At 49.0% G+C, this 25,791-nt stretch overlaps 1 protein-coding gene across 2 annotated transcripts in view; it reads right to left on the reverse strand.

Annotated features, from left to right (window-relative positions):
- The window catches only part of Slc6a3 (solute carrier family 6 member 3), a 29,290-nt gene extending 3,707 nt beyond the window's left edge, over positions 1–25,583 (reverse strand). The window contains exons 1-14 of one of the 2 annotated variants that reach the window (XM_050145739.1): positions 25,278–25,583; positions 22,908–23,039; positions 18,092–18,323; positions 12,506–12,644; positions 11,562–11,696; positions 8,832–8,935; positions 8,027–8,151; positions 7,020–7,132; positions 5,896–6,024; positions 5,242–5,341; positions 3,537–3,637; positions 2,042–2,209; positions 1,208–1,279; positions 310–383 (exon numbers count right to left, since the gene is read on the reverse strand). In XM_050145739.1, the coding sequence (XP_050001696.1) occupies positions 336–383; positions 1,208–1,279; positions 2,042–2,209; positions 3,537–3,637; positions 5,242–5,341; positions 5,896–6,024; positions 7,020–7,132; positions 8,027–8,151; positions 8,832–8,935; positions 11,562–11,696; positions 12,506–12,644; positions 18,092–18,323; positions 22,908–23,039; positions 25,278–25,563 (1,884 nt within the window). In that variant the 5' untranslated portion in view covers positions 25,564–25,583 and the 3' untranslated portion in view covers positions 310–335. The remainder of the gene's footprint in view (positions 1–309; positions 384–1,207; positions 1,280–2,041; positions 2,210–3,536; positions 3,638–5,241; positions 5,342–5,895; positions 6,025–7,019; positions 7,133–8,026; positions 8,152–8,831; positions 8,936–11,561; positions 11,697–12,505; positions 12,645–18,091; positions 18,324–22,907; positions 23,040–25,277) is intronic. The other variant, XM_050145740.1, reaches the window with a different exon arrangement.
- Between the last annotated feature and the right edge of the window lie 208 nt (positions 25,584–25,791).

The raw sequence follows: 25,791 nt of genomic DNA on the forward strand, positions 1-25,791 counted from the left end.
GTTCCCAGTGATTTGGTAAGCACAGAAGCATGAGCAGGGAGTTACATCAGAAAGCATCCATAGGACAGAGAGGAAATACAAGGAGTGAGCAGATAATGTATGGACCAGTGACCAGAGCCGCTGTGTAACTGTGCCTGAAGTCCAAATGTGAAAGCAGCCATGTGTAGATAGGACCCAGGCATATACTCTAGAGCCCCGAAGCAAAACAGAAGAGTAAAGGGGGATTTTAAAGTGCAGCTGTGAAGGGCCCTTGGGACTGGGGACCGTGAGCTTTCAGGGACACAGGCAACACGAAAGGGTTATAGACACCTGAAGGTCGGGAGTCTGTTCGTTCATTAAGAACACATCTCAAGGATTTGTGTTTGCGAACCAAGAAAATAATACTGGAAGGAAAAAATGCACACTGAAAATGTGGCGGAGTACACATGGTAGTAAGATGATGCTCCCCTCTCTGTGAGTGACTCAGCCAGCTGGGTTAGATCATCAGGGTGTAACTTGTGGCTTATGTTAGTGTTGCAAAAGATACCAAAGTCACAAATCACTGAGAAAGCCAAAGGGATGGTTTTCCCCCCCATCAAAGGTACCAGGTGCAGCTACATTCACCATGACAGCAGTTAGAGGAGGGACTACCCTCAGAACAACATATGGGCTCATAGCACATGTCACCTGCCTCTCAAAGGAGAGAGGACCTGCCTGCTCCGTGGACACCTGACCAGGCTTGATTCTCCTCTCACTCAACTGGGCCTCCCAGCCCTCAGGTTCCCTGATGGGCATCTGACTAACTCCAAGCTTTTATCTTTTCCCTGTGAACGCCAGCCCTCCTGGCTCTGCTTCTGGGGTTACTTCAGGGCCTCTGCCTCATGATCCTTTTCTTGTCTTTTCTCCAAGAATGGAGATCCTAGGGATGCTCACATTTGTCCCATGGGCTCTTCCTCTCATGCAGGCCTCCTTGTAGCGTCACCCTGGCTGCTCATCTCCATGGACTGCCCTGCCCACAACCTCAGACTTCTAGGTGGCCCCGGAGAGCATCCAATACTGGCTGGTGTGACAAACATTTTTCTGTGCAAAGCTTCCTGATCTTGGGGGGGGGGGGGGGGCGTGAGAACAGCTGTGGGTACTATGGGTGTTAGAGCAGTTGGAAGATACTATTCGGGTCTCTCTGAATCCCCTCCCCCGGGGAGGGAGTTGAACAGGGCGTCAGACTCACCGTGAATTGGCGCACCTCCCCTCTGTCCACTAGCTGGCGGTCTTTCTCAGGTGTGATGGCATAGGCCAGTTTCTAGGAGAGAATGGGGTTGTTGGTATGGCATGGGGCCCAGGGTGGCACAGACCAGCCAGCACCCACTATAACAATGAGGACTCCCCCTAAAGGAGTTAGGCTCAGGAGCCGCAGAATCAGGTCCTCAACTCTGGTGTACAGGGGTGCAGTGCCCACTGAGATCTATGACCCTCACTGGATGCTTTCAGGTCCCACAGGGCCTGTCACTTGTTCCCTGCAGGAAATATTGTTTCCTTCTACTCATCTGTTCTTAAGAGCCCAGATGTCACCCAGGCCCCCAGGATTATCTTTGATTATCACCAGGGCATGGTGGCGGACCTATTCCTTCTAAACCTGGAATCAGAAAGGCTGTGCTCTGGCCTGGCCACACACTCTGCTTTTGTTCTTGACCAGGTATGGCTTGCCTGACGAAGGTACCTCTGACTACCAGGTCTGTGAGATGCTGTGGTGTCCAGCACCAAGGGACACTGTGGCTCCAAGGTGGAGTCCTTAGACCAAACAGGTGCATTGGACTTTGCTGCTCAGTCCAGGGAAACTGTGCGCGCATGCATGTGTACACACACACACACTTACACTCACATATGTGAACACACCAGCACACACAAACACAAATATGCATACATACACATGCATGTCCCTCCTTTTGTTGCACCAGCCCATCTTCCCATCATGGTCCCACCTCCAGGCTCCTGCTAACTGAGATGGTTCAGGGATGGGGACGCCTGAACCATTAGGGTAAGGAGCCCCCTTGAAAACACCCACCTCTCGGAAGGACCCTGGCAGGCTGCAGAACTTATAGGTGGCATAAATGGGCACCATAGCCATTGAGGATGTGGCGATGATCCAGCCCAGTGCATTGGCCCAGTCTGGGAAGATGTAGTCTCCATAGTGTGGGGGTCTGAAGGTCACAATACTGACCACAACCACATACTGAAATAAATGGGGACATAGGTCACCCACAAAGGTAAGTGCAAAGACGGAGCAGAAAAATCAGCAAGTGATCTATAGAAGTCCTCCCAGCCACACAAGCCACAAGTGCCAACTCCAGTCAGGCTACCCAAACAATATAATGTCTTTCTAAGGCACCCATGGTATACCTACACAATACTGTGTAACTACACATGGTATACCTACACACATACTGTGTAAGTACACATTTACTTCATTAAGTACATTAAGTGTGCTTACATGTGTGCCTATCAGACAGTTTGTATCTATACTGCACACCAATACATGCACTATGTATCTATACACTATGCATGCATATGTGCTTAAACATGTGCTTCATACCACACTTGCACTTTGTACCTGCACATGATTGGCATGAGCTGCATACCTACACATGTTCTATGTACCTGGAAACAAAAGCCCTTCCTAAACATAGGAAGTTCAGTGGATGTGGGTTAGGATGCAGTTTTGGGTGCAGATCCTCACTTATGGTATATTCCTCAGGGTCAGCAAAGTTTACTATACAACCACACCATCTTGGAAAATATATTTGGACACACACATGCTTGTTTTTGGTTCCAACAGAGGACGCATTTCTTAGAAATTGCCATGTCTGCCAAAGCCACACCCTTACATCCAGGTTGATTTTGATCGGGTCAGTCTGTCTGGGAGTATGATCTGCTGCAGAAGTCACATGATAACATGCCTGCCGTGCACACTCTGATAACACAGTGGCTTAGAGAAACATGAGGTAGCTTTTTATTCTGCTAAGATCCATTACTTTATATGGAACGGGTTTGAAATGTAAGTTTGAAATTACATACGTTATGCTTCCACGAAGTTGGTAGAATGAACTGTCTAGCATAATTTATAGGCTTTATCTAATACTGTGAAGCAATAGAGAATGAAGCTCAAAGACTCCCTCATGTCTCCTAAGATCGAGGTCAGCTCTTTCATGTTGGAGAGGGTGAGGCTTGTCAACAGGGAGAAGACAGAATAGTTTAAAAAAAAAAAAAAGGAAAAACTGGTTCAGTCAGAGACAAGAAGTCAGTGAAATGGAGGTTCCCAGGCAGATCTCCCGGGCCGCTGATACTGGCTGTATTCTACACATGACCAATTGAGTGGGTGCAAGAGTTTCCTCAGGCTGCAGAGGGATGTGAGCTGTCCTGTGTAGCTACGTATTATCACACATCACTGATAATTGGTGCATGAAGCCAGGTGAGCTCTCTGACATCTTTCTCAATGATCTCAAGGCATTGGGATGGACTCAAGGGCAGAGGCAGGAAGGGTCATGGTCCACGGTTCTTACCAGGAGGAAGCAGGGACTGACCAGCTTCCAGCATAGCCGCCAGTACAGGTTGGGTCTCTGCCCTGTCATCTGCTTGATGTCGTCGCTGAATTGCTTGACACCTAAGGGGGAAGAGATAGCCATGGGACTGGTCATGAAACTGGACATACATAGGTTCTTCTCGACAGTCAGGGGCCTCACCCTTCAGATGTCATATTTCTGATTCTGCCCAGCCATGTGCTAATTGACTCTGTTGATGCTTCAAAGAGGGCTGTGGTCTGCAGGGTGAGGGACCAGCAATACTCCATTCCTACCCTGCTCATCTCCTTCTCCAGGTCCCACAGTCTCTCTACCTCCTTCTGCAAGCAGTAATTCGCCCCTTGTCAAACACTATAGCAAAATACACCCATCACAAACTTACTATTTTGAGGGTCAGCTCAATGGCTCCATGGCTACCTTCCACCTTCAGTTTTCTCATCTTCCCCACCAGGGACTCTGTCCATTCAACTCCAACTCCCACCCTAACGCTTAGCATTCTACTCTCTTTCTAGGAACTTGGTCCCTTGAGGGATCATATATAGGTGGCATCACAGTACATGCCCTTTGGGGACTTGCTTGCTTCAGTTAGTATATGTGTCCCTGAGGCTCATCCATGCTGGAGAATGTACCAGAATCTCTTCCTTTCCAAAGGCTAAATATTCCTCTGTGTGTGTGTGGGGGGGGGGTTGAGTGTGTGCATGTGTGTATATGTGTGTGCAATTGTTTTTAATTTAAAGCTATCTCTACATATTTAATAACTGGCATTTCTACCAGCAGTTCACTTTAGAAATACCCTTCTTTCAGCATTATTATTCAGCCTTTCTTATTCAGGAATTGGTAAGGAGATCTTAACAGTGACTCCATTCACCAACTTCTGTCCTGGTCTCTGGCTCATGGTACTGGAGTCGGGTGCCCAGCTAGGAGCACAGCAGACCTCATGGTCTCATCAGAAAGTCTGTCTAGAACTCTGATCAAGGTTTCCTAGAGCTCTATTCATGCTCCAGGACACCATTAGACCCCACTGTGGCAAGAAGATGGTGGGAAGGGCCCGCTCCTCCTCCTATAGATCCCAGCCAAGTACTTGAGACCCCCATGATCCTGAAGCTCCTAGGAGCCCTGTGATCAGTTCCAGACCCCCAGAGAGACTTAGCACATAAATGGCTAATGGGCTATTATCATAGGAAGACCTATGGTTCTAACTTATGCTCAATCAACTTGACTGGTCAGGGGTCCTGTCCAGAAGGTACATGTAAGATGCACCCGTGGGAAGTGACCAACTGAATTATATTACCAAGGTCACTACAATGACAGGTAGGCCAGACTCCTCCCAGATGGAGCTGAAGCTATTCTGCACTTGTTGGTAGGCCCTGGCTCGTTGGATGGGGTATTTACCTTTTGACAGCTTGTTGTAAAGGGTAGAGCATTCAATAAGCCTTACTCTCCCACACAACACAGCCTCTCTGAACTCTGACCACAAAATGGCTTCCCAGGTAGCCATTTGTCTGTCCTTGATCCAACAGACAGACCCTGGCCATACATCCAGTGATGCCATGAGAGCCATGGCTTAAATTTTTGGCATCCAGTGGAGTTCAAATGCCTCTTTTCAAAGTGATGTTGCCAGAAAGCAAGCTGGAAGGCCCAGTTGACACACCGATGCCACAGTGCTGGTCCGACCACCAAGACTTACCATAGAACCAGGCCACCCCAATGGCTTCAATGAGCACCCCAAAGAGGATGGATGTGCCAGCTGCGAAATGGTCCAGCAGTGTGAAGACGTAGATGCCACCCTGGAAGAGAAGGAGCTCCCAATGAACTTGGGGACAGCTACAGCAGCTGTCCATCAAAATACCTTCTCTGGAAGGTAACCCATCCTATGGGTTCACTCTGGAGATAAACACTATTTACCCCTATAAAGTTTGGTTTGTTTGAGTCATGGATTCACACAGCTTCTTAGGGAAACATCCTAAATAAATAATAAAGAAACCACTTCTCCCTGGCTTTCCCTTCCCAGGCTCCAAATAACAGGAACAGAGGCACTCAAATGCCAATCCTGGAGGTGTCTCCTGTGCAGAAGTGGCCCAAACACCACAGAAAGGCCCCTGCCACTTCCCAGCCCCTTCCCACCCCCAGAAAGGCAGCTTCAGTGGAAGGTCCAAGCACTGAATTCTCTCTGGGACCAGGTTCCAGATCTGTGTTTGCGCTGCCTACGACTACAGGGAAGTCGGTTTACTTGAGGGAGAGGATGAAGCTTCTTAGAAAGGCTGCGCTGTGTCTGTTCCCATGGCACCAGCTGTGCTGCCTGGCACCAGGGCTGAGAGGACAGGAGCGGGCGAGTACATACATTGGTGACGCAGAAGAGAGACAGCAGAAAGGTAGCCAGGACAATGCCAAGAGTGAAGAGCTCTCGGTGCCGATGCAGTAGCTGGAACTCGTCAACAAGCCCAGTGATCACAGACTCCATTCCTCCCATCTGCAGAACACAGAGAGTGGTGGTTGACATTACCCTCCCAGTGCTTGACTTTACATTTAGTGAGTGTGTCCTCAGGGCAGGTGTGAAGGAAAAGTGTAACAGTCTGGGGGTAAGACAAGAAGAGACCTTGATGAGGTTTCCCTGCTGACACGGGCCTCAGAAAGATTCTATGGATGGCAGCCACACAGTCACTTTGAAGCTGTCCAAAGCAAACTGTCCCTCCCTCAAGCATAGCCGCGGGCTTGGAATTGGATAGGTCCCCAAGTTACACCCCACTGGGGGTAGCCAGGTAGGGCCTATGGTCTGCAAGCAATGCTCATGAGATGTGCCCTCTTGGATACAAGACACGAAACTCATGGGCTATCACCAGCTGTGTGTAAGATGGAGTGGGGGCTGTGGTATGAGATCCATGTTCTCGGAAAGCGGGATTCCTGGTTCTGGCTTTCCAGGAAGCATACAATAGCTAAGCTCTGTCAGGGTGGGTAAATGGCATGAGGCAGCCCAGAGCCACCAGCCAGTTCTGATATTAGGACTCAGTAAATGGTCTTCAGCAGTTGGTGGTGCTAGAGGCGTCTACTAGAGCTCATTAGCTCCAGCCCCTTTGAGGTTGGATACCAGGGGGCTGCAAAGAGTCCAAGGCCCAGCCAGGGTTACAGCCTCTATCCTAAGGGAGTCCAGAGGTCAGGGAAGGCCTGGCTGTGCAGGAGTAGCCAATCAATCACTCTGCCATTATGAGCCAACCCTGTGACTGCTAGAGTTCTGCTCTGTGTGTATTCAGACCCCGATACTGGATTAGGGAGGAAAAGGGCTAAGTTGCATTTCAACCACTACCACTCAGGTCCAGAGAGGGTCTCCAGGGATTAGGGGAATGTTTGAACCTGACGTGCAAGCTCTGTGCTAAGCACGCGAGGTTGGAGGAACTGTGTGGGCAGCATCCCCAGGAACAGGCTGACTGTGAGGCACGGCTGTGGAGCCTTGGGGTATGCGTTACTTACCGCACTGTCGATGCCCAGAGTGAGCAGCATGAGGAAGAAGACAGCAGCCCAGGCCGAGGACAGCGGGAGTGTGGCGATTGCTTCAGGGTAGATGATGAAGATCAATCCAGGTCCTACGGGCAGAAACCCTCATCATTGCCACAAGCTTGCTCCTTGCTTCCCCCCTTGTCACACCCGGAGCTCACCACTGCCGCAAGTTTGCCTCCTGATTCCCTACTTGTCACAGGTGGTTTTTCATTGCCCCTCTCAGCTGAGCCAATGCCAGCAGTGCTGAGATCTCTTGGAACTCTCGCTCCCCCACTGCTTTCTTTCTGTTTCTTCCCAGGAGCCCTACTTCCTGAGAATTCCACTCCAGACCAAGAGCACTGGGTAGATGGTCACCTGGGAGATCTGCTCAACCACCTTGTACCCTTGTTCCCCAACTCATGCATGTCCACAGGAATGAGAGGAGTAAAATCAAAACATGGACCAGAGGAAAGGATTGGCAGATGCTTCTGCCTTTAGACAGTCTGAGATGTCTTTCTAGTTAGCTTTCCTGCACAGATCACGCATGCCCCACATGTTTGTTCTCTCTCTCTCTCTCTCTCTCTCTCTCTCTCTCTCTCTCACACACACACACACACACACACACACACACACACACACACACACACGTCTGGAGAATGAACTCAGGCCCTCGTGTTTTCATGACAAACACTTTATAGACTGAGCCATCTTCCCAGTTCCCCACACTGGAAATTAATGGAAATTAATTGAAGATAAGATTGTTAATGAGGTAGTAGGGCCTTCAAGAGGTATTGGGTTATGGAGGCACCACCCTCATGAAGAGATTGTTAATCCATAGAGATTGAGTTCGGTCTCTCCGAAGTGAGTCTCTTGGGACTGGAACATAGGTTATCCGTGGCTGCTCTCAGCTCTTATACCCAACATCCTTTCTGTCTTGGCCATGTCCCTCTGGCCTTACTCCAGAGAGGACAGAGTGACATGTGATGGGGGTGGGGGCTCACCATCTGTGGCCACATCTCCGATGGGCACATTGTGCTTCTGTGCCATGTACCCCAGGAAGGAGAAGACGACGAAGCCAGAGGAGAAGCTTGTCAGGGAGTTAATAGATGTGGTGATGATTGCATCTCTGTAGGAACAAGACAGACTGTCCTGATACGGGTTAAGCTGTAGCCCTGGGAAGCCAGCTGTTATCACCCATCTTCAGTGTCTAGGGAAGGGGATGGGCAGGCTCGTTCTGAGGGGAGCATAATGGAAGTACCTATAACTGGGAGAACCAGTCTGGTACCCCTGGGTTCTGTCGGGGCTCAGGGCAGTGGGAAAGATGGCTACTCCATGTCCCACTCACAAGCCATCGTGGCCCTGGACCACCTCACAAGAGTGTTGGAACCTGGGCATGCACAGGTTTGGGGGCTGTTAAAGTCTTCATGCACACATGGGGGTTATAAAGTGGCTGGTCATGTCTCAATATCATCTTTGAAGTGAGACGCAAGATATTGTTGGAAGATGCCACATGGAGCTGAGTATGGTGATCAATTCACACCTTTAATCTCAGTATTTGAAAGGCTAAGCGGGGGGCAGGGCTGTGACAAGGCCAGTGTGGGCTACGTAGTAAATTTCAGGCTATAGCATAAAAGCTCTGTCTCTGGAGAACAAACAAATAAATCTAAGGAAAGGAAATTTGCATGGCTCAGAGATTTTGTGATTTTTCCTCCAGGAATACTTCACTTCCAAGAGGTAGACTCCAGGATCAGTGAGACAGACTAGGTTTTGTGGACCATTTCCCAGCAACGGTAGCTCAGGGCTTACCTATAGCAGTTGTTGGTGAACTTATTGTAACTGGAGAAGGCAATCAGCACCCCAAAACCAATGCCCAGGGAGAAGCACACCTGGGTGGCAGCATCGATCCACACCTGTGGCAGCCAGAGATGGGAGAGCGTGAGACATTAGAGAAAATTGTGGGGTGAGAGTTCTACCAGAGGGGAGAGTGGGAGTGGTCACTGGGCAGTCTCCCAAATGACCACAGAAGCTTCACATGTACACTCCATGTTCACCTGCAGCTGAGGTGGGAAAAGATTCTGAGCAAATGGAACATGCATGCTTGGCGCTGGCAGAAACAAGCCTTCCTACATCCCTGGCCTGAAAGGGCATGGAAAAAGGGAGGTTGTGTTTTCCTCTATCAGCTTGTGGTTTCAGGGGGCACATGCAGAGCCCCAGGTCACCAGTGGTCAGACATGGATATTCAGCAATAGCAGGCTCATTTCTCTGAGCATGAAAAGAAAGGTACAAGAACTGATAGTTGTACCAAAATGATGAAGTCAGGTGTGACCTGCTTGCATGACCCTAAGGTCGTGCTAAGACCTAGAGAGCCTGGCTGAAGAGATCCTGTGTAGCCTTGATGGGAAGGCTGAGGAAGAGCTCTGAAAGCCTTTCCCAGGGATTTACCACCTGAGTTATATGGGGATTGCACAGTACTGGAGTTGTTTCTGAGGGTCATATGGCCCAGGGTAACTCAGGGGCCTCAGCCACAGAGACAAGAATATCAGAATCCGTCGCTGGAATCTGCAGTGGCCGAGCTGAGGATATCTGAAGTGTCTTCTTGGGCTCATGGAGCAGAGGACCTGACTCTGCTGAGGAGAGTGGAGCCTGGCACTGTGGAAGCCTACAACAAGGGATCTGGCATCTCTGTTCTTTGGGTAGCAATGTCCAGAGCTTTAGGCTACCCAGTGTTTGGGGACTGTGTGTTTGAAGTCAACTGGCCACCCAGAATGTCAAGGTTGAAAGGTTGAAGAGATGTCTAGGGCCTCAGCATGGTGGAGAGGCCAAGTCCAGAGTGGTTTAGCAGATGCTCAGTCAGTAGAGGGGTCCTGCCTTGTTGTCCTGTGTGGCTCCTATATCACAGCAAGCTCACCCATCAAGGTGGTTCTGGTAAGAACAGCATCATCAAGAACTTCCTGTTTCCCACTTAGTCCCAGTGTTCACCCAGTTTATTTCCCCCAGAGATTTCCGTGGGCCATTCATCAGGTTCTCAACATGCTCTTTGCTTGGGTCACTGTCATACCCGACTCAGTGCCTTCCTGGACCCTCAGAGCCTGATTGACCTTACCTGGGTACTAGAAACAGCTTCCTTTTTTTCTTTCCTGGTTGGTTATTTCTGTTTATATGTTTGATTATCTAGGTACCTATTCCTATCATGTATCATTCAATCATCTATTAGCAATCAGACCTGTCAATATCTAGCATCTACCTATTGTCGACCTATCTTTCAACTAGTCAGTCTTACTATTTTACTATTATCTTAATTTTTCACTCTCATTTTTGTAACTTGCCTTTTTTCCCCTCTCAGCACCTCATAGGCAAGGTTTCTCTTTCTTTTTGTGGGCTGCGTGCCTGCTTGCTGAGACGCTAATGGGCTTCACATTTTTTTTTCTCTTGAATTCTCAAACATGTCTTCCCTGACCCTGACTTTTCCAGGTTCCCACCTGGATGATGTCCACAGCCCTCGTGGTTTCGGTTCCATGCCACAGGTCCCTTTTTTACTTTCCCCTCCCTCTTCTTTCACTCTGTGGGATGTGTGTGCATGCTCTCAGGCCTTGCTTCCATTTTCATGTAGACCTGTGCTGACACCGTCATCCCCCACTGAGTCTCCGCTACCCTGACCAACTCGGCCCACGCTTGCCTGCTTCTGCCTTAGGTTTGTATCATGCAGCAAACTCCCAAAGGATCTTGTGACTCAAACCCAGGATGGATCTGCAGCCAGCCTCCCTCTCAGCCCTCCTGCCCTTCTCTATTAGAGACCCACATCTCCTGCCCTAACCCCAGTCTCAGCAGAAACCTACGCGCTTCCAGCAGGACCACTGCAGTGTCTGAATTCCCTGTGTTGCTTTTGGGGTTTATCACCTGTCTCGGCTCAGCCCACACGACTTTTAACAACTCTTCATAGAATTCTGTCACAACTGCCTCTCAAAAACGGCTGCTTTCATTGTTCTCCAAAGATGGTGCTGACTTTTTCCTCTCTCAGGAACATCTATAGCCTGGAAAAGCCCATCTCTCATGAGGCCTCCAAATCTTCTAAACTAGAATAACTCCTTCCTTTACTTGAGAAACCTTCAGTGGCTCAGGAATTCAGACTCCCAAAGGTGGATTCTGGTTCATGGATTTCTGAGGCAGCTCTGCCCTGAAGAAAATAATACAGAACCAAAGACTGTGCTCTTGGTGACAACTTACACCTGGGACCAGTAGTAACACAGGTGGAGGAGGTGAGGGGTTTTCATGGTGCACTGACTGGCACAGCCCTCCATCCCTGTGGAGAGTCAGAAGGCCATTCCCCTGTCTCCTTTCTTTCCATTCTCTCCCTCCTCCACTAACCCTGCCTGTGAAGGAGACAGGTGAACAGGCCAGCCTGCATCTGCTGACCTTACAGGATAGGAAGGAATTGCTGCTGAGCCATAGATTGGGCCTCTGAACCATATGCAGGATCCCTGTCACACAGCCCCACCACCTCAAAGGACTGCCAACCACGATGGGGGCTGGACTCACAGATGCCTCGCAGAGCCGGTAAAAGTCCACACTGAGGTATGCTTTGATGCCATCCAGGGCTCCAGGGAGGGTGACTCCACGCAGTAGCAAGGCAGTGAGGACCACGTAAGGCATGGTAGCTGTGATCCACACCACCTGGAAGAGAAGACAGTGTCTCCAAGGGGCCTAAGTCACACACAGCGGGGCCTTGGTGGGAGCTTACATTGATGCACCTAGGGTAGGAAGTGGGTTTGAGGCATGAAGGCAGGGAAGGAGATACCTGCTGTTGTTGGAGGGTTCCATGTGTTGTCACATGCATTATCACAGGTGTAATGGTCATTCTGGTAAAATTGTCATGGGTACCCATATATACATAACTGCCAAGTATTTTCATCAGTAAGAAATATGTTCATGCTGTACACACCATTGTGAATGATGTTCTTCTTGCCCTGTCCCAAGCACAATGCCTGTCTTCATTCACCATGAACATGTGTTCACTGACCCCAGCAAATCATGGTCACATGTTCACTCTCATTCAACCATGGCCATACATCTCCTCCTTATCTAAACATGGCCATGTGTCCATGGCCAAACAAACCATGGCTTCATGTCTACTCTCAACTTACCCATAAGCATCTATCTACTTCCCGCTCAACCATACCATGTTCCCACCCACCAAACATGACCTCATGCCCAATTACCCAACTATAACCTCATGTCCATATACCCAGTTAAGGTCACAGGCTGACTTTGGTCTCAGAATCACTCGTCCAACAATGGCCACATGCCCTTATACCAGTTATGGCCACATACCATCTATTGACCATGGCTATATGTTCACCCACCCACCCATGTCCATCTACCAACCACAGCCATATGCCACCCATTTATCATGGTCTTATGTTTTTTACCTACTCACCCACCCATTGCCATGTGTTCTCAGGTCCTGTTGGCTACCATCTCACCTTTCCTGAGGTCTTCACTCCCTTCCACAGGCTGAAGTAGAGCAAGACAATGACCAGCACCAGGCAGGCTGTAAGCTGCCACCGTGGAGGGCCCAGGTCATCAATACCACTGCTCTGGTGGAGGTGGAGCACGCCACGCCTGGAGGAAAGGCAACAGATGATTCTGGAGGGAGCACTTGTCTCTCAGGACTAGAATGGGGCAGCTGAGCCAGACCCCATCCTCCTCATCTTTGTCATATGGAAAGTCTCTGCTATGATCTGACTAGGAAATACCCCTTCCAGCAGTGAAAGACCCAAGTTTGAGTCACAGAACTGTCTTAAGATGGACAGAGAAGCTGGATGTCTTGTCAGGAAACCTGCAGGAGGTCAGCAACACCCTGCTCTACCAACAGATAGGATTTTGGAGTTGGGAGGGAATGGGAAGTTTGGGTGTACAGAGAAACGGAGACCTCAGAAACCAGAAGGTACTTAGTGAAGCCACCATGCGCTGCTATCTTGTGGCAGTCCCAGGATCCTTTGCAGGGGTAAAACCAGGAGAGTTCTGATCAGTAAAGCTGCATATGCAGGCTCCTGGGCATTCTGTATTGACTTCTCTCATCCTTGTTCACACAGTTCCTGCCACTTTAAGGAGGCTCCCCAAGGAATGATCTGATGGGAAGCCATGCATAGCTGCACTCATCACTGAGGGAAGCCATCCTAAAAGAGAATGCTTCCAATGAGTCTGGCCATGTAGAAGTGGTTGCATCACCTTCACAGACGGGACTTTGAACCCCAGCCTATTCTAATAGTGCTTCCGCCAAAGGAAGGGGAAGAATGCATAGTGAAAGGAGCCACCACAGCCCGGGTTTGGTTGATTGTGGGTCAGAAGAGGTTTCTCAGGAAGTCAATGCCCAGTCTTAAAGTGGAACACTACTAGCCCCAACTTACTGGATATTTTCACCAGAAACGGGAATCATGGCACCAAGCTGTAGAACTTTATTCTCCATAGTCTAGAAAGTACAACAGGGTGGTGCTAGCTGTTGTCCTCAGGGACAGCATTGAAAATACAGCTCAGCATCACCTAATACTCCAGTAGTAGTTAGGGCCAGGGTTTCCAAATGGTTCCCCATGTGTTGAGGGTACCATCATTCTCTTCTTAGAGAGTCTAAGTAGCTTGCTTATCATCCCATCTACCGTGGATACTGTGCAAACTCTTAGCATGTGGATGTGCAGTATGAATCACTTGAGCTAAGGGAGACAGGCCAGTGCACCTCCTGGAAGCATCACTGGCCCTATCTTGGCAGTGAGGATTCTTAGGGCTCCTAACCTTGCCCTGGACTGCTGTCCAATGATCCTTGCTTTGCTCATTTCTTAGAATTTTTTTACCAACAAGAGGAAAATTTCAGGACAACACCACCAAGTCTTATGCCTACACAGTTTATGTTCTTCTCCGTGTCCCAACTTCATTCCAGAGCCTTGTGTCTGACAGACACAGATCTTGCCTAACCCTGAGGGAGGTGACCATTTACTCTCTTTGCCTGGAGGGTGGTGTATAAAGAGCCAGAGCCAGAGATTGTTAACACTGGAGACAAAGAACCAACTTTATGGAAAGTAGTGTGGCGGTTTCTCAGGAAATTTGGGATAAACCTACCCCAGGACCCAGCAATACCACTCTTGGGAATATACCCAAGAGATGAGCATACAACAAAAGTATATGCTCAACTATGTTCATAGCAGCGTTGTTTGTAATAGCCAGAACCTGGAAACAACCTAGATGCCCTTCAATGGAACAATGGATGCAGAATGTATGGAATATATACATATTAGAGTACTACTCAGCAGTAAAAAACAATGACTTCTTGAATTTTGCATGCAAATGGATGGAAATAGAAAACACTATCCTGAGTGAGGTAAGCCAGACCCAAAAAGAGGAACATGGGATGTACTCACTCATAATGAGTTTCTAGCCATTAATAAAGGACATTGAGCCTATAATTTGTGATCCTAGAGAAGCTAAATAAGAAGGTGAACCCAAAGAAAAACATATAGTTATCCTCCTGGATATTAACCTTCATCAGGCGATGAAAGGAGACAGAGACAGAGACCCACATTGGAGCACTGCACTGAAATCCCAAGGCCCAAATGAGGAGCAGAAGGAGAGAGAGCATGAACAAGGAACTCAGGACCACGAGGGGTGCACCCACACACTGAGACAATGGGGATGTTCTTTCAGGAACTCACCAAGGCCAGCTGGACTGGGTCTAAAAAAAGCATGGGATAAAACCAGACTCGCTGAACATAGCGGACAATGAGGGCTGCTGAGAAGTCAAAAATAATGGCACTGGGTTTTGATCCTACTGCACGTGGGAGCCTAGGCTGTTTGGATGCTCACTTTACTAGACCTGGGAGGAGGTGGGAGGTCCTTGGACTTCCCACAAGACAGGGAACCCTGACTGCTCTTCAGGCTGCTGAGGGAGGGGGAGGGAAATGGGAGGTGGTGACGGGGAGGAGGCAGAAATCTATAATAAATATAAAAAAATAAAAACACACTTTAAAATCAAAAAAAAAAGAAGAAGTGATGTGGAAGAGTCAGTCAAATAAGCCTTTCCTCCCCGACTCGCTTTGGCCACGGTGTTTCATCACAGCAATGGAAACCTAGCTAAGACACACCCCCAGCCACCCTTACTACTTTCTATTATTTATTTAAAGTCAGAGTCTTACTGTGCAGCCCACACTACCTGGTCCTATGCCTCCACCTCCTGGTGCTGGGATTTCAGATGAGTCCTTTTATAAAGATGCATATTTCCTCCCTGCATGTCTGTCCCTTTATTCCTCTGTCCTACCATTTCTCCAGCGTCCATTCTGAGTAGGTATGCATAGGCTCATGGAAGAGACTAAGTCAGGCACTTATATCAATTGTCAAAAGTCCCTAGACTCATTTTTACTTCCCCTCTAATTTTCTTATCTGGAAAATCACAGGAAGGAATTGTTGCCCCCCACATCTTCCAAGCAGAAAAGAGGCAGTTCTCCGGGCCCCTTACCTGTTCTGACGTCTCTGCTCTTTCCAAGTGTGCGAAACCACATCTCAACCCATCTGGCAGTCGTGAAAGACACATGAGCTCACAAACAGTCATTCTTTCTTTGTGTTACAAGCTAACCCTGATTCAAGCTTGAGCTCGGCTCTTGGCTTCCTTCAGCGCAAACCCTAACTCTGCAGCTGGTGTTCTCTGGCACTGGTTCCCTCACAGCCCTGCTGGTCCCGCTACTTTGGTTCGATGTTGGGAGCACTGAGACCCCAGATCCTGAATTTCTTGTAATCCCCTGATCTGAGTGCCTACAGCTGCTCTGAGCACGAGACCTTCAGGAGCTCCTGATGGCAGGAGAGTGGTTTCTGGTGGGTTTGGCTGGGGCGTGGCTATCTCTATATAATCTGCCCCTGAACACAATAAAGGGGCATTCTTGGGGAATTTAAGGATGACCTGTGTCGCTGGCTCTCTGTCTATGTATTTTAACCTCCAGCCCCCTTGCCCGAAGCTTGCGAACTGGGTGCCAGTGCACAGAGTCTTAGATTTTAGCTGTTTCAGGACTGTGAGGGCTTCCTTGTGGCTCTTGTTAATGAGTGAGTCTGAGCCCCTTTCTCTACACTCTGACCTGTTGGGAGCAGTGAGACCCCAGATCCTGAATTTCTTGTAATCCCCTGATCTGAGTGCCTACAGCTGCTCTGATCACGAGACTTTCAGGAGTTCCTGATGGCAGGAGAGTGGTTTCTGGTGGGTTTGGCTGGGGCATGCATGGCTATCTCTATATAATATGCCCCTGATTTTTGGGGAATTCAAGGATGACCCGTGTTGCTGTCTCTCTGTCTGTGTGTGTCTGTGTATTTTAACCTCCAGCCCCCTTGCCTGAAACTCGTGAACTGGGTGCCAGCGCACAGAATGCAGACATGGGGGTGCGGTGCGCGGCAGTTCGATACTGTTCCTATGGATGGGAACACACGACAAGCATTTGTAAGGTTGGGGAATTTTTCTCCCTAGACTACTCTGTAAGGGAGCTATAATATTTCTGCTAAAATCTACTTTGACAGATGGCAGCAGTATTCTGTGAGCAAAGCCATCATTTGTTTGCTTGCCATTGGGGAAAACTATCTAAACATTCAGGGCGGTGCTTCCGTTCACTCACCTCCCCCAGCCTCGGCCTCTAGTGAGCACAGCTTTTAACACTTTAAAGGTGGAACACTTTGCTTTGGCAAGTGAACCTACTTTCAGTTAGAGCAGAAATGATTTCATTTCTATTGGCCAAGGCACCTTCTGTTAAGCTTTTGATTCTCCTCTGTAGTCCATATCTTGAACTTGCAATTCTCCTGCCTCAACCTGTTGAGTGTTAAGTTCACAGGCACCGACCTAGCTACAGCTTCTGTTAAGTGGTAATTGAACTCTTAGACATGTTTTAACACATGAGTAATAAGACATGTTCAAATATGCCAGTGAGAACTCAGTCCTACAAAGAGCATCAGTGTCCATGGGAAAACCCTGACCTTGACAATGATTGCTCCAAATGCCCTTTGCTTACATTTGCCACAGAAGCCACACCTTAGCAGACCCTGCCTCAGTCAGAGTGTGCCAGCCAGCACCAACAGTGCCCCAAGAGAGGCAGACTCCGCCACACATCTGTAATATTTTCACAGCCGCCATCTTGAAAATCATACAGGGTAAACCATTGCCTATGACAGTGTGTCTTTCTGTTGAGCATTCACATTCATACACAGGCACATTATGTGTGCATACATGTACACATAAGTACACATGTGCAGTGATGTGCATACACATATGAGTGAATGAACACATGCCTAGATTTCAAGAAAGGTCAATAGTGATAAAGAAGGGTATAGAAGAGCTAACAGGAGCCAGAAAGACTCAGGAAAACAAACTCCAGGAGGGATACTAACCTGCAAGTAGACTATGAAAGGCAGGTCTAGCAAGGAGAAGGTCTGGCAAAGAGACAGAAAACCAGGAAGGCTTGCTGGAGATGAGAGTGTACCAGGGTTGGGGAGGAAGGCTAGCACCATGCATGGAAAAGGTATACAGGGACGCAAGTAAAGAAAATTTATAAAAGAGAAAGCATCATAGCAAGAGGATAGCCCTTGCATCCTGTCAGCAGCTTGGCTATGAAGCTGAGGCACCCAGACAGCGATGCTCAGAGAGGTCCCTTTCTAGAGCTAACAGAGAGCTTGCTTGCCTGTGTCCTTTGCCATGGAAGCCCAACGCCAGGGTTTCCCTTCCTTCTAGGTGGTGATGCAGTGTCTTGGGCAGTTTCCTCTCACCTCACTGTAGAGGCAGAATGGAACAGGGGACAACAGTCCAGGGTCCATCCCTCCTGAGGCTCACGTCGATATAGTTTGTATAAGATTGTTTAAGATCATCTCTTGCAATTCAGAAATGTATTGCATAAGGAACAGGACTCAGCAGCTCTGAGCAAGGGAAAGGACTGGTTCAGCGCAGTTGAAAACAACAAGGTTTGGGGGGGCATCCTCAGTGCTGTCCCTGCATTCCCAGATCTGCCAACCCTCCCAATCTCCAGGCCAGCAGGAAGAATGGACCACTCACTTACTCAAAGTACTCAGCAGCAGGCGTGGTCCCGAACGTGTCGTTGAGGCCCAAGCCATCACTAGAATTGCTGGCATGGGCGTCGGAGCAGTTAGGGCTGTTCCAGGTATTGTTGCAGTGGATCCACGGGAGATCCATGGTGAAGGAGGAGAAGAAGTAGTGCAGAGCCCACGCGATGATGACGTTGTAGAAGAAGCCCACGTAGAAAGAAATGAGGATGACCGTGAAGCCCACACCTGGGGGATGACAGTGGAGCCACCGTCAGCATGATCGATGCCCCTTCCCATCATCTACTCACTCTGAGTAGGTGCACTGACATCCACAACACCTTAAAACACATAGGAAGGAGGGGTACCAGACTCTACTCTGAGATTAAAGGAAAGGGATTGCCATTTTTAACAACCATTTATGTCTTCCAGAGATTCAGAGGGGTCATCGAAGGGCATCAGAGTATCTGAAATGACCCCAACAGTCAGCCATAGATACACTATGTTATCCAGAGTCACCCAAAGCCGTTCAGAATTATTAAGGTCATTCATTTGCACCACAGTCATTCAAGAAGCAGCCAGGGTCATTCAGGCCCATTTTGAGTCATCTACAGCTTCCCTGGATCACTCAAGTCAGTCAAGCACAGCTACTAGACCCACACCAAACCTTTAGAACCAACCACAGCCATCAGAACCTTCAGAAACACCCATGCTAACAGAGCCATCAAAGCACCTAGGAGTCACCCAGAAATGCTCAATGCTGCCCAGAACCACTATGAATTTTTTTTTTTTTTTTGGTTTTTCGAGACAGGGTTTCTCTGTGGCTTTGGAGCCTGTCCTGGAACTAGTTCTGTACACCAGGCTGGTCTCGAACTTACAGAGATCCGCCTGCCTCTGCTGGGATTAAAGGCGTGCACCACCACCGCCCGGCTACCACTATGAATCTTAAAAGACAACTAGGACCCTTTATGGCCATCCACAAGAACCCAGGTACACTCAAAACCAAAGGGTAAACAAAACTGCCCACGATTATCCAGGGAAATCTAGGGCCACCCAGAATCATACAGGCCATCCACAGCCATTTATATCCATCCATACCTGTTAGGATCACCCAGAATCTCTGAAGACAAAGCCATTAACAACTACTCATGTCCTTTCTCCAAGACCATCAAGGACAAACAGTTATATATTCCTCTCTAGGGCTGGGATTAAAAGCATGCACCGGCCTGATTTCTATGCCAACTAGTGTGGCTACTGGGATTAAAGGTGTGTGTTACCATAACCTGGTCTATAAGGCTGAGCAGTGGGACTGTTTTACTCTCAGATCTTCAGGCAGTTTTTATTTATTAAAATACAGTTGAAAAGCCACTATGGGCCTTCACCCTGGGCTTCACAGTGTCTCACTTTGGACTTCACTGTCCCTCACCTTGGGTTTCACATTCTGTTCTTACCTTGGACTATCTGACTATCTGGGTTTTGAAGCAAAGCCACTCCCCAGGTTGGAACAGAGACTGGCAAGGCAGGAGAATCCAACTTCTCCTGAGGAATTGCTCAACCTTTAATTCCACTCTTGTCCACATTTTAACAGTCATCTTCACTGTCTACACGGGACTGCAATTTGTGATTAGTGAAAATAAAGATAATAATCAACTAGACTTTTAAAAGATAGAGAGGAAAGAGAAGGCATGTGATCTAAGGGGCAGGAAAGACTCTCCAGGGATTGTAGCTGGTGTGTGTGTGTGTGTGTGTGTGTGTGTGTGAGAGAGAGAGAGAGAGAGAGAGAGAGAGAGAGAGAGAGAGAGAGAGAGAGAGAGAGAATCCACGATTACACAGATGCCAAATTGTGGGCACCCACATGTGACTCAGATTTCATCTGGAGTCACTGACTTAAGTCATTCGAGTTCAGGATTGCCTGCTCTGCTTTTTCCAGTAACCTCGCGGGCTGTGAGTAACGTCTGTGTTAGCCCATAGAAAGCATTTTTGCCCAGATGAAAGAGCACATTTTGTATTAAGATTTGGGCTGGTGTGTGCCAGCCGGAGGCACTCCTTATCAGAGAGTAGAAGTTGCTCAGCTGAGTAAGATAATGCACCTGCTTGAGTTTCCTCCCAAGGACAGCACAGGGAAGTGGTCAGCTGACTGTACAGCTGCCTTTTGCCTGTAATTAGTAATTAGCCAGTATATATGCTGGCTGAGAAGTAAACTCGGGGCTGTTTGGTATTTACCCTCAGTCCTCCCGGTCTATCTTATGTTTCTGTCTTCGCGTTTCAATCTGCCACTTCTTAAAACCTCATGCCCTCTCCCAGGTACCACTTGCTGATTTCTGTTGGAGTGGGCTCTAATACCAAAGCTGGAAGTTGGCTTCTCTGAGTGTAGCTTCCCCAGCCTAAGTTAGGGATTGAAAAGAACGTCTCCGACTGAGATCCCACACCTGGGGTTCATAGGCTCGTCACACAACCTTGCTCTGCTCCAGCGTGGCCCTCCTGCAGACTTGTCTCTAGAATGGATTGAAAGCCAGCCTAGGGAGCAGGGATCACTGAGTTCTGCTCACTACCCATCTTCTAGAAGTTCTCTCACTCACCTAGTCACACAGCCATAGTCTTTCCTCTGTAAAGCTATTGGTATCAATGCTTGCTCAATTTCACTGTGTTCCAAGGAAGTTGCTAGCATTGCATAATACCTTGGTGCTCTTCAAAATAGTTTACTGAGGCTTTGAATAAAAGTAAAAATAATTCCTGTAGTGGTTTTATGGAGGAGCTTTTTTGAGACAGCATTTTTTTGCAGCCTGAGTTGTCCTAGAACTTGCAATCCTCCTGCCTTTGGTTACTCAGTGCTGGGATGGTAGCAGTACACCATTACTAATACCCAGAGACTGATGGAGAACTTTGTGCTCTGAGTAGGTCCCTGTGTGAGCTAAGTAGCTTTCCTCCGCTAACCACAGTCCTGGGTACTGAATCTGCCCTCTTTCCTGGTTTCCTGTTGGTCTTTCAGTCCTGTGATTCCCAGTGAGGACTGAGGCACAGGACTGATTGTATCCTGTGGCTTTCTCTACAATCAAGGGCCATGAGACTCGGGAACAAAGTGCAGCAGGTCAAATTCTGGCATCACTCGAGTTTGCATGACCACACGTCGCCACCAACCCTTGGTGTGTCCTCTTTACAAGGATAGGCAGGCCGAGTCTCCAATTCATTTATCAACTGCCACCTGAATGACAGATTTGCCTAGAGCTCATCCCGGCTACCACTACAGTCCCAGGAGTGGTGTCTACTCCCTGGGTCCCATTAGCACTGCTAGATAGAGCCTAGGAGAGCATGAGCCATTCATTTTCATCTGTAGCTCTTAAGGCTGAGTGCACTGGCCTTGACCCACTAAGTAAGTGGACAATGAAACTCTTTAACACAAGAACCATCTCTTAGAGCGACAGGGTTCCCGGGTGCCATCAGGACCCAAGGATGCTGTCAGGCAGCCCCATGCAATTCTTCTAAATGCTGACTCCTACATTTTGATCAAAACAGGCAGCATCCAGTGCCAGCGTGTGTCCCCAGAGGGTCTGTCTGGTTCTAAAGTTGTGCATAGACGTAGGTTTTGGTGAGGTCCCTCTTTACAGAGTTTCATTTCCGTGTAACTCGGAATCATTTTAGCCTAGGGAAAATGCTACCCAACACTTATAAGATGTAAATCCAAAACCCAGCAGCCCACTGACTCTGCCCAGCAGCCTCTGCCCTTCACATTCCTGCTGTACAAGGGCAGCAAGTCCATGAAGAACGTGGCCTGAACAGCTGTGAGAAGCTCGTTATTGCTTCTACTCAGAGCAGCAGTTTCTGGTCTTGGGTGTCAAACACCAGCCCACAGACACTGCACCGGGGACTGGGGCTCTGATTCCTCCCATGCAGTCACTGCTTAAATACTTCTGAGAAAACCCAACGCTACTCTTCCAAGAGTCATTTTCTCGGCAAGTGACAACTATTGGAGGGGAACCTCACTGGGTCTTTTCCCCAAAACTCTTGAAAGTCTCTTGGAACTCCATCTCCTTGGGATGACACTGAGTTAGACAAGGGTGGTCCAAACCTGGATGGTGATAAACAGGTCTGTGAAGGATCCAGGGTTTGCGTTTAACACATGGAGAAGCCTTTAGCCTTCTCACTGTCAGTATCTCCCATGCAGAAGGCACAGTGTTCTCTACCTGGGACCTCCCGGGATCAAGGAAGGTGACATCTGGGGAGTGTCAACCATTGGGCAGGCCGCCTGGTTCAGTATAAAGTACATCTGCCTCATAGTGTTGACGTCTTGTATAAACACTCTTTGACCTCACTGTGGTATATAGATGATTGATAGATACATGGTTTAAGAAATGCATGACTGGTAGGTAGATTGATAGGTGAATGGATGATTGGTAGGTGAACAGATAGACATGTATGTAGATAGTAGATAGATAAGTGAGTGATGCATGTAGATGGCAGGTGATGGTGGATCAGATAGATGGTGGATCAATAAATAGGCAGATAGATGATAGACGACAAAGGTGCTTGCTGAATGGACCATAGATAGGTAAGTAGATGAAAGATGACAGATAAATAGGTTTTTCAAACCTTGCCATTTTACTACCCTGACAAGTTTACCACCACTTAGCTGTAGAGCAGTCTGGCTTGGGAGCAAGAGAATGCTTTGGAAGATTCCTGGTCATTACGGTCTTTAAGCTAGGATACACATTAGAAGAGCATGTGCCGATGTGTCCAGAGTTTAGGAGAGCAGAACCTGCACACAACGTCATCACCTTGTTCTGCAGCCCCCAGAGACATGGCCACACCTCGTGGGGCCAAGTTCCTCCACATTACCTTTCAGGATAGGGCAGATCTTCCAGACGCCAGCGGCTCCTTCTCTGTTGAACTGCCCAAGGGCCAGCTCCATGTAGAAGAGGGGCATCCCGGCAATAACCATGAAGAGCAGGTAGGGGACCAGAAAGGCACCTGTGCATAGGACAGCAACCTCAGTTTGGGGCCACAGAAGGGGGTACTTTCATTATCTGCACATGGACCTTGATGTTGTGCTTTTAAGTATGTTCTTGTCACCCAGTGTCCTGTCTAGTGGAGGTTCCTGTTCAGCTACCACCCAAGGGGATATGTGGGAAGGGTGGTAAACTACGCCTCCTTTCCTGTCTCAGCTGCGGTCAGTGTTGAACGTGTTCCTTTGGATGCCTCTGATTGTCCACCCACCCCATGTCCTGAACTCAGAGGCAAGGCAGTCAAGGCCTGGAACCACTTCTCAGTATTGTTCCTAGCGCTGTCTGCCTCTTCATACCCCACTTTGTCCCTTGAGAGTTGTGGTCCTGGAATCTGTGACCTAATCCTTGCATTTAGAGCCTGCTTCTCTGGAGACTTGGGCTGAGTTTCCGGGAGCCAGAGGGCAGGACTTGATTTGCTTAAACTGTACATTCTAATCCACAAAAGGCTGAACCCCACTGGAGTACTCTGCTCCCTTCAATCTGACCTTGAGTAAGGCAGAGTTTGGCTACAGCTTTCCCCCAAAGTCTTGAGGAAGATGGGAGTCTCCTTGTCAGTCTGGGTCACTTACTGGAGCTGCTGAGCCTGGTTCTCTCACCTTCAAGGAGCACATAATTAAGCAATTTGCTCATGGATTTGCCTGAGCCTGCCCTTCTGCCCTTCCTTTCTTCCACCCTTCCTTCAGCCTTCCTGCCCTTCCTTCCTGCCCTCCCTCCCTCCCTCCCTTCCTCCCTCCCTCCTTTCCTCCCTCCCTCCCTTCAGCAATTCTTCATATCCTGTAGCCAGCCAGGAAAACCCAGCCATGGAAATAGAGACCTCCAGGCTCAACTTGAATTTCTCTGGTAACCTTGTTCTTCCTTTTAGCTCCACTGCACAGCCAGGACTCTATAGCGGAGATAAGAAAGTGGGCTTTCTTATGTGAGCCCGGCAATCCCAGCTCTCCAGAGGCAAAAGGCAGGAAGACCATAAATAAGTTCAAGACCTACTGATCCAGAGTAAGTTCAAGAATTGCCTAGGCAGCAGTGAAATCCTAACTCAAATTGAAAAAAAAATAATCAAGAGGGCTATGCATGTGACTCAGTGGTCGAGTTTTCCCAGCATGCAAAAGTCTCTGGGTTCAATCCCCATAACTGTATTTAAAGAAAGTAAGGGAGAACACGAGAGGGGGGGGGAGGGAGAGGAGAGGAGAGGCAAGGAGAGGCGAGGAGAGGAGGATATATTTCAGTTCAGGGGCATCTTCTGCCCTGCTAAGTTTAACTTCAAATTTTATGAATTCAACTCTATAAGCACTGCTGAAATTGTCTTAAAACGTTCTTCTTTTGGTCTTTTAGGATTTTCTTTCCAAAGTGAAAATCCTAGCGGACATAGAAGTCAGGACCTGGTGCCTCCACCCACTCCCTTCTCCTCTTTGCTCTCTGGGCTCCACATGCCTTGGCTGTCGGATTTTCCGAGTTCTCCAGCCTGGGAAGACTGAAAAGAGCTGCAGCTGGCGCAGCAGTTTCACCATCCTACAGGAGGGACGGGATTGTCTCACTGACAGCATTTCCTGTGTGCACAGGAGCATATGAGCCTAGGAGACCAGGCACCACCCTCGGGCATCGTTCCTCAGGAGCGGCTCACCTGGGTTTTTGAGACAGTGTCTGGAACTGACCTGATGCTCTCTGGATAGACTAGACTGAGACTAGCTGGCTGTCAATCTCCGGGGTTCTCCTTTCTCCTAGTACTAAGTAGCATTACAAATGTGTGACACCATGCCCTGCTTGCTTTTTTTTAAAATTTGGGTTCTGGAGATCACGCTCAAAGTCTTCATGCTTGAACAGAAAGCACACTGCTGACTTAGTTATCTCCTCGCCTTCACTGTGAGCATTTCTTGAGACCGCAGCCCACACGGTACCATGGCTTCCATGGCCGCCACTGCACTTCCCACTCCACCCCTGCCACAGCCCCACCCCTGCCACAGCCCCACCCCTGCCACAGCCCCACCCCTGCCACAGCCCCACCCCTGCCACAGCCCCACCCCTGCCACAGCCCCACCCCTGCCACAGCCCCACCCCTGCCACAGCCCCACCCCTGCCACAGCCCCACCCCTGCCACAGCCCCACCCCTGCCACAGCCCCACCCCTGCCACAGCCCCACCCCTGCCACAGCCCCACCCCTGCCACAGCCCCACCCTTATAAGGCACCGGAATCCAGGCCAACACTCACCTCCACCATTTTTGTAGCACAGGTAGGGAAACCGCCAGACATTGGCGAGGTCCACCGCGAAGCCGATGACTGAGAGCAGGAAGTCGATTTTCTTGCTCCAGGTCTCCCGCTCCTGAGCCTCCGCTGGTGTCTGCGGCGGGTTGATGAGGGTGGAGTTGGTCAGCTGCACTCCATTCTGCTCCTTGACGAGGATGAGTTCCACCTCTCTGGGGCCCATGGCATTGGACTCTTTAGCCGGGGCCACCACAGAGGACATCGGTCCCACGGAGCATTTGCTCTTACTCATGGGTAGATTGGAGCCCAAGGAACTCTGCTTCTTTCTTCTTAGCCTTCAGTCAATATAAAGAAACACACAGCAACACACAGGTTGAGTAGCCGTGCCTACAGGGTACCTGGGTGGTGCCCAGAGACGTGAGGTTGTCCAAGCCATGTGAGATGCCATGGCCAAGATGAAGGACAGCTGGGGGAGGTTACAGAGATGGGAGAGAGTGACCGTGGAGACCAGACACACCTC

The sequence above is a fragment of the Alexandromys fortis genome, unplaced genomic scaffold (genome assembly GCF_014885135.2).
Source record: "Alexandromys fortis isolate MF-2015 unplaced genomic scaffold, M_Fortis_MF-2015_v1.1 scaffold_50, whole genome shotgun sequence".
NCBI lineage: Eukaryota > Metazoa > Chordata > Mammalia > Rodentia > Cricetidae > Alexandromys > Alexandromys fortis.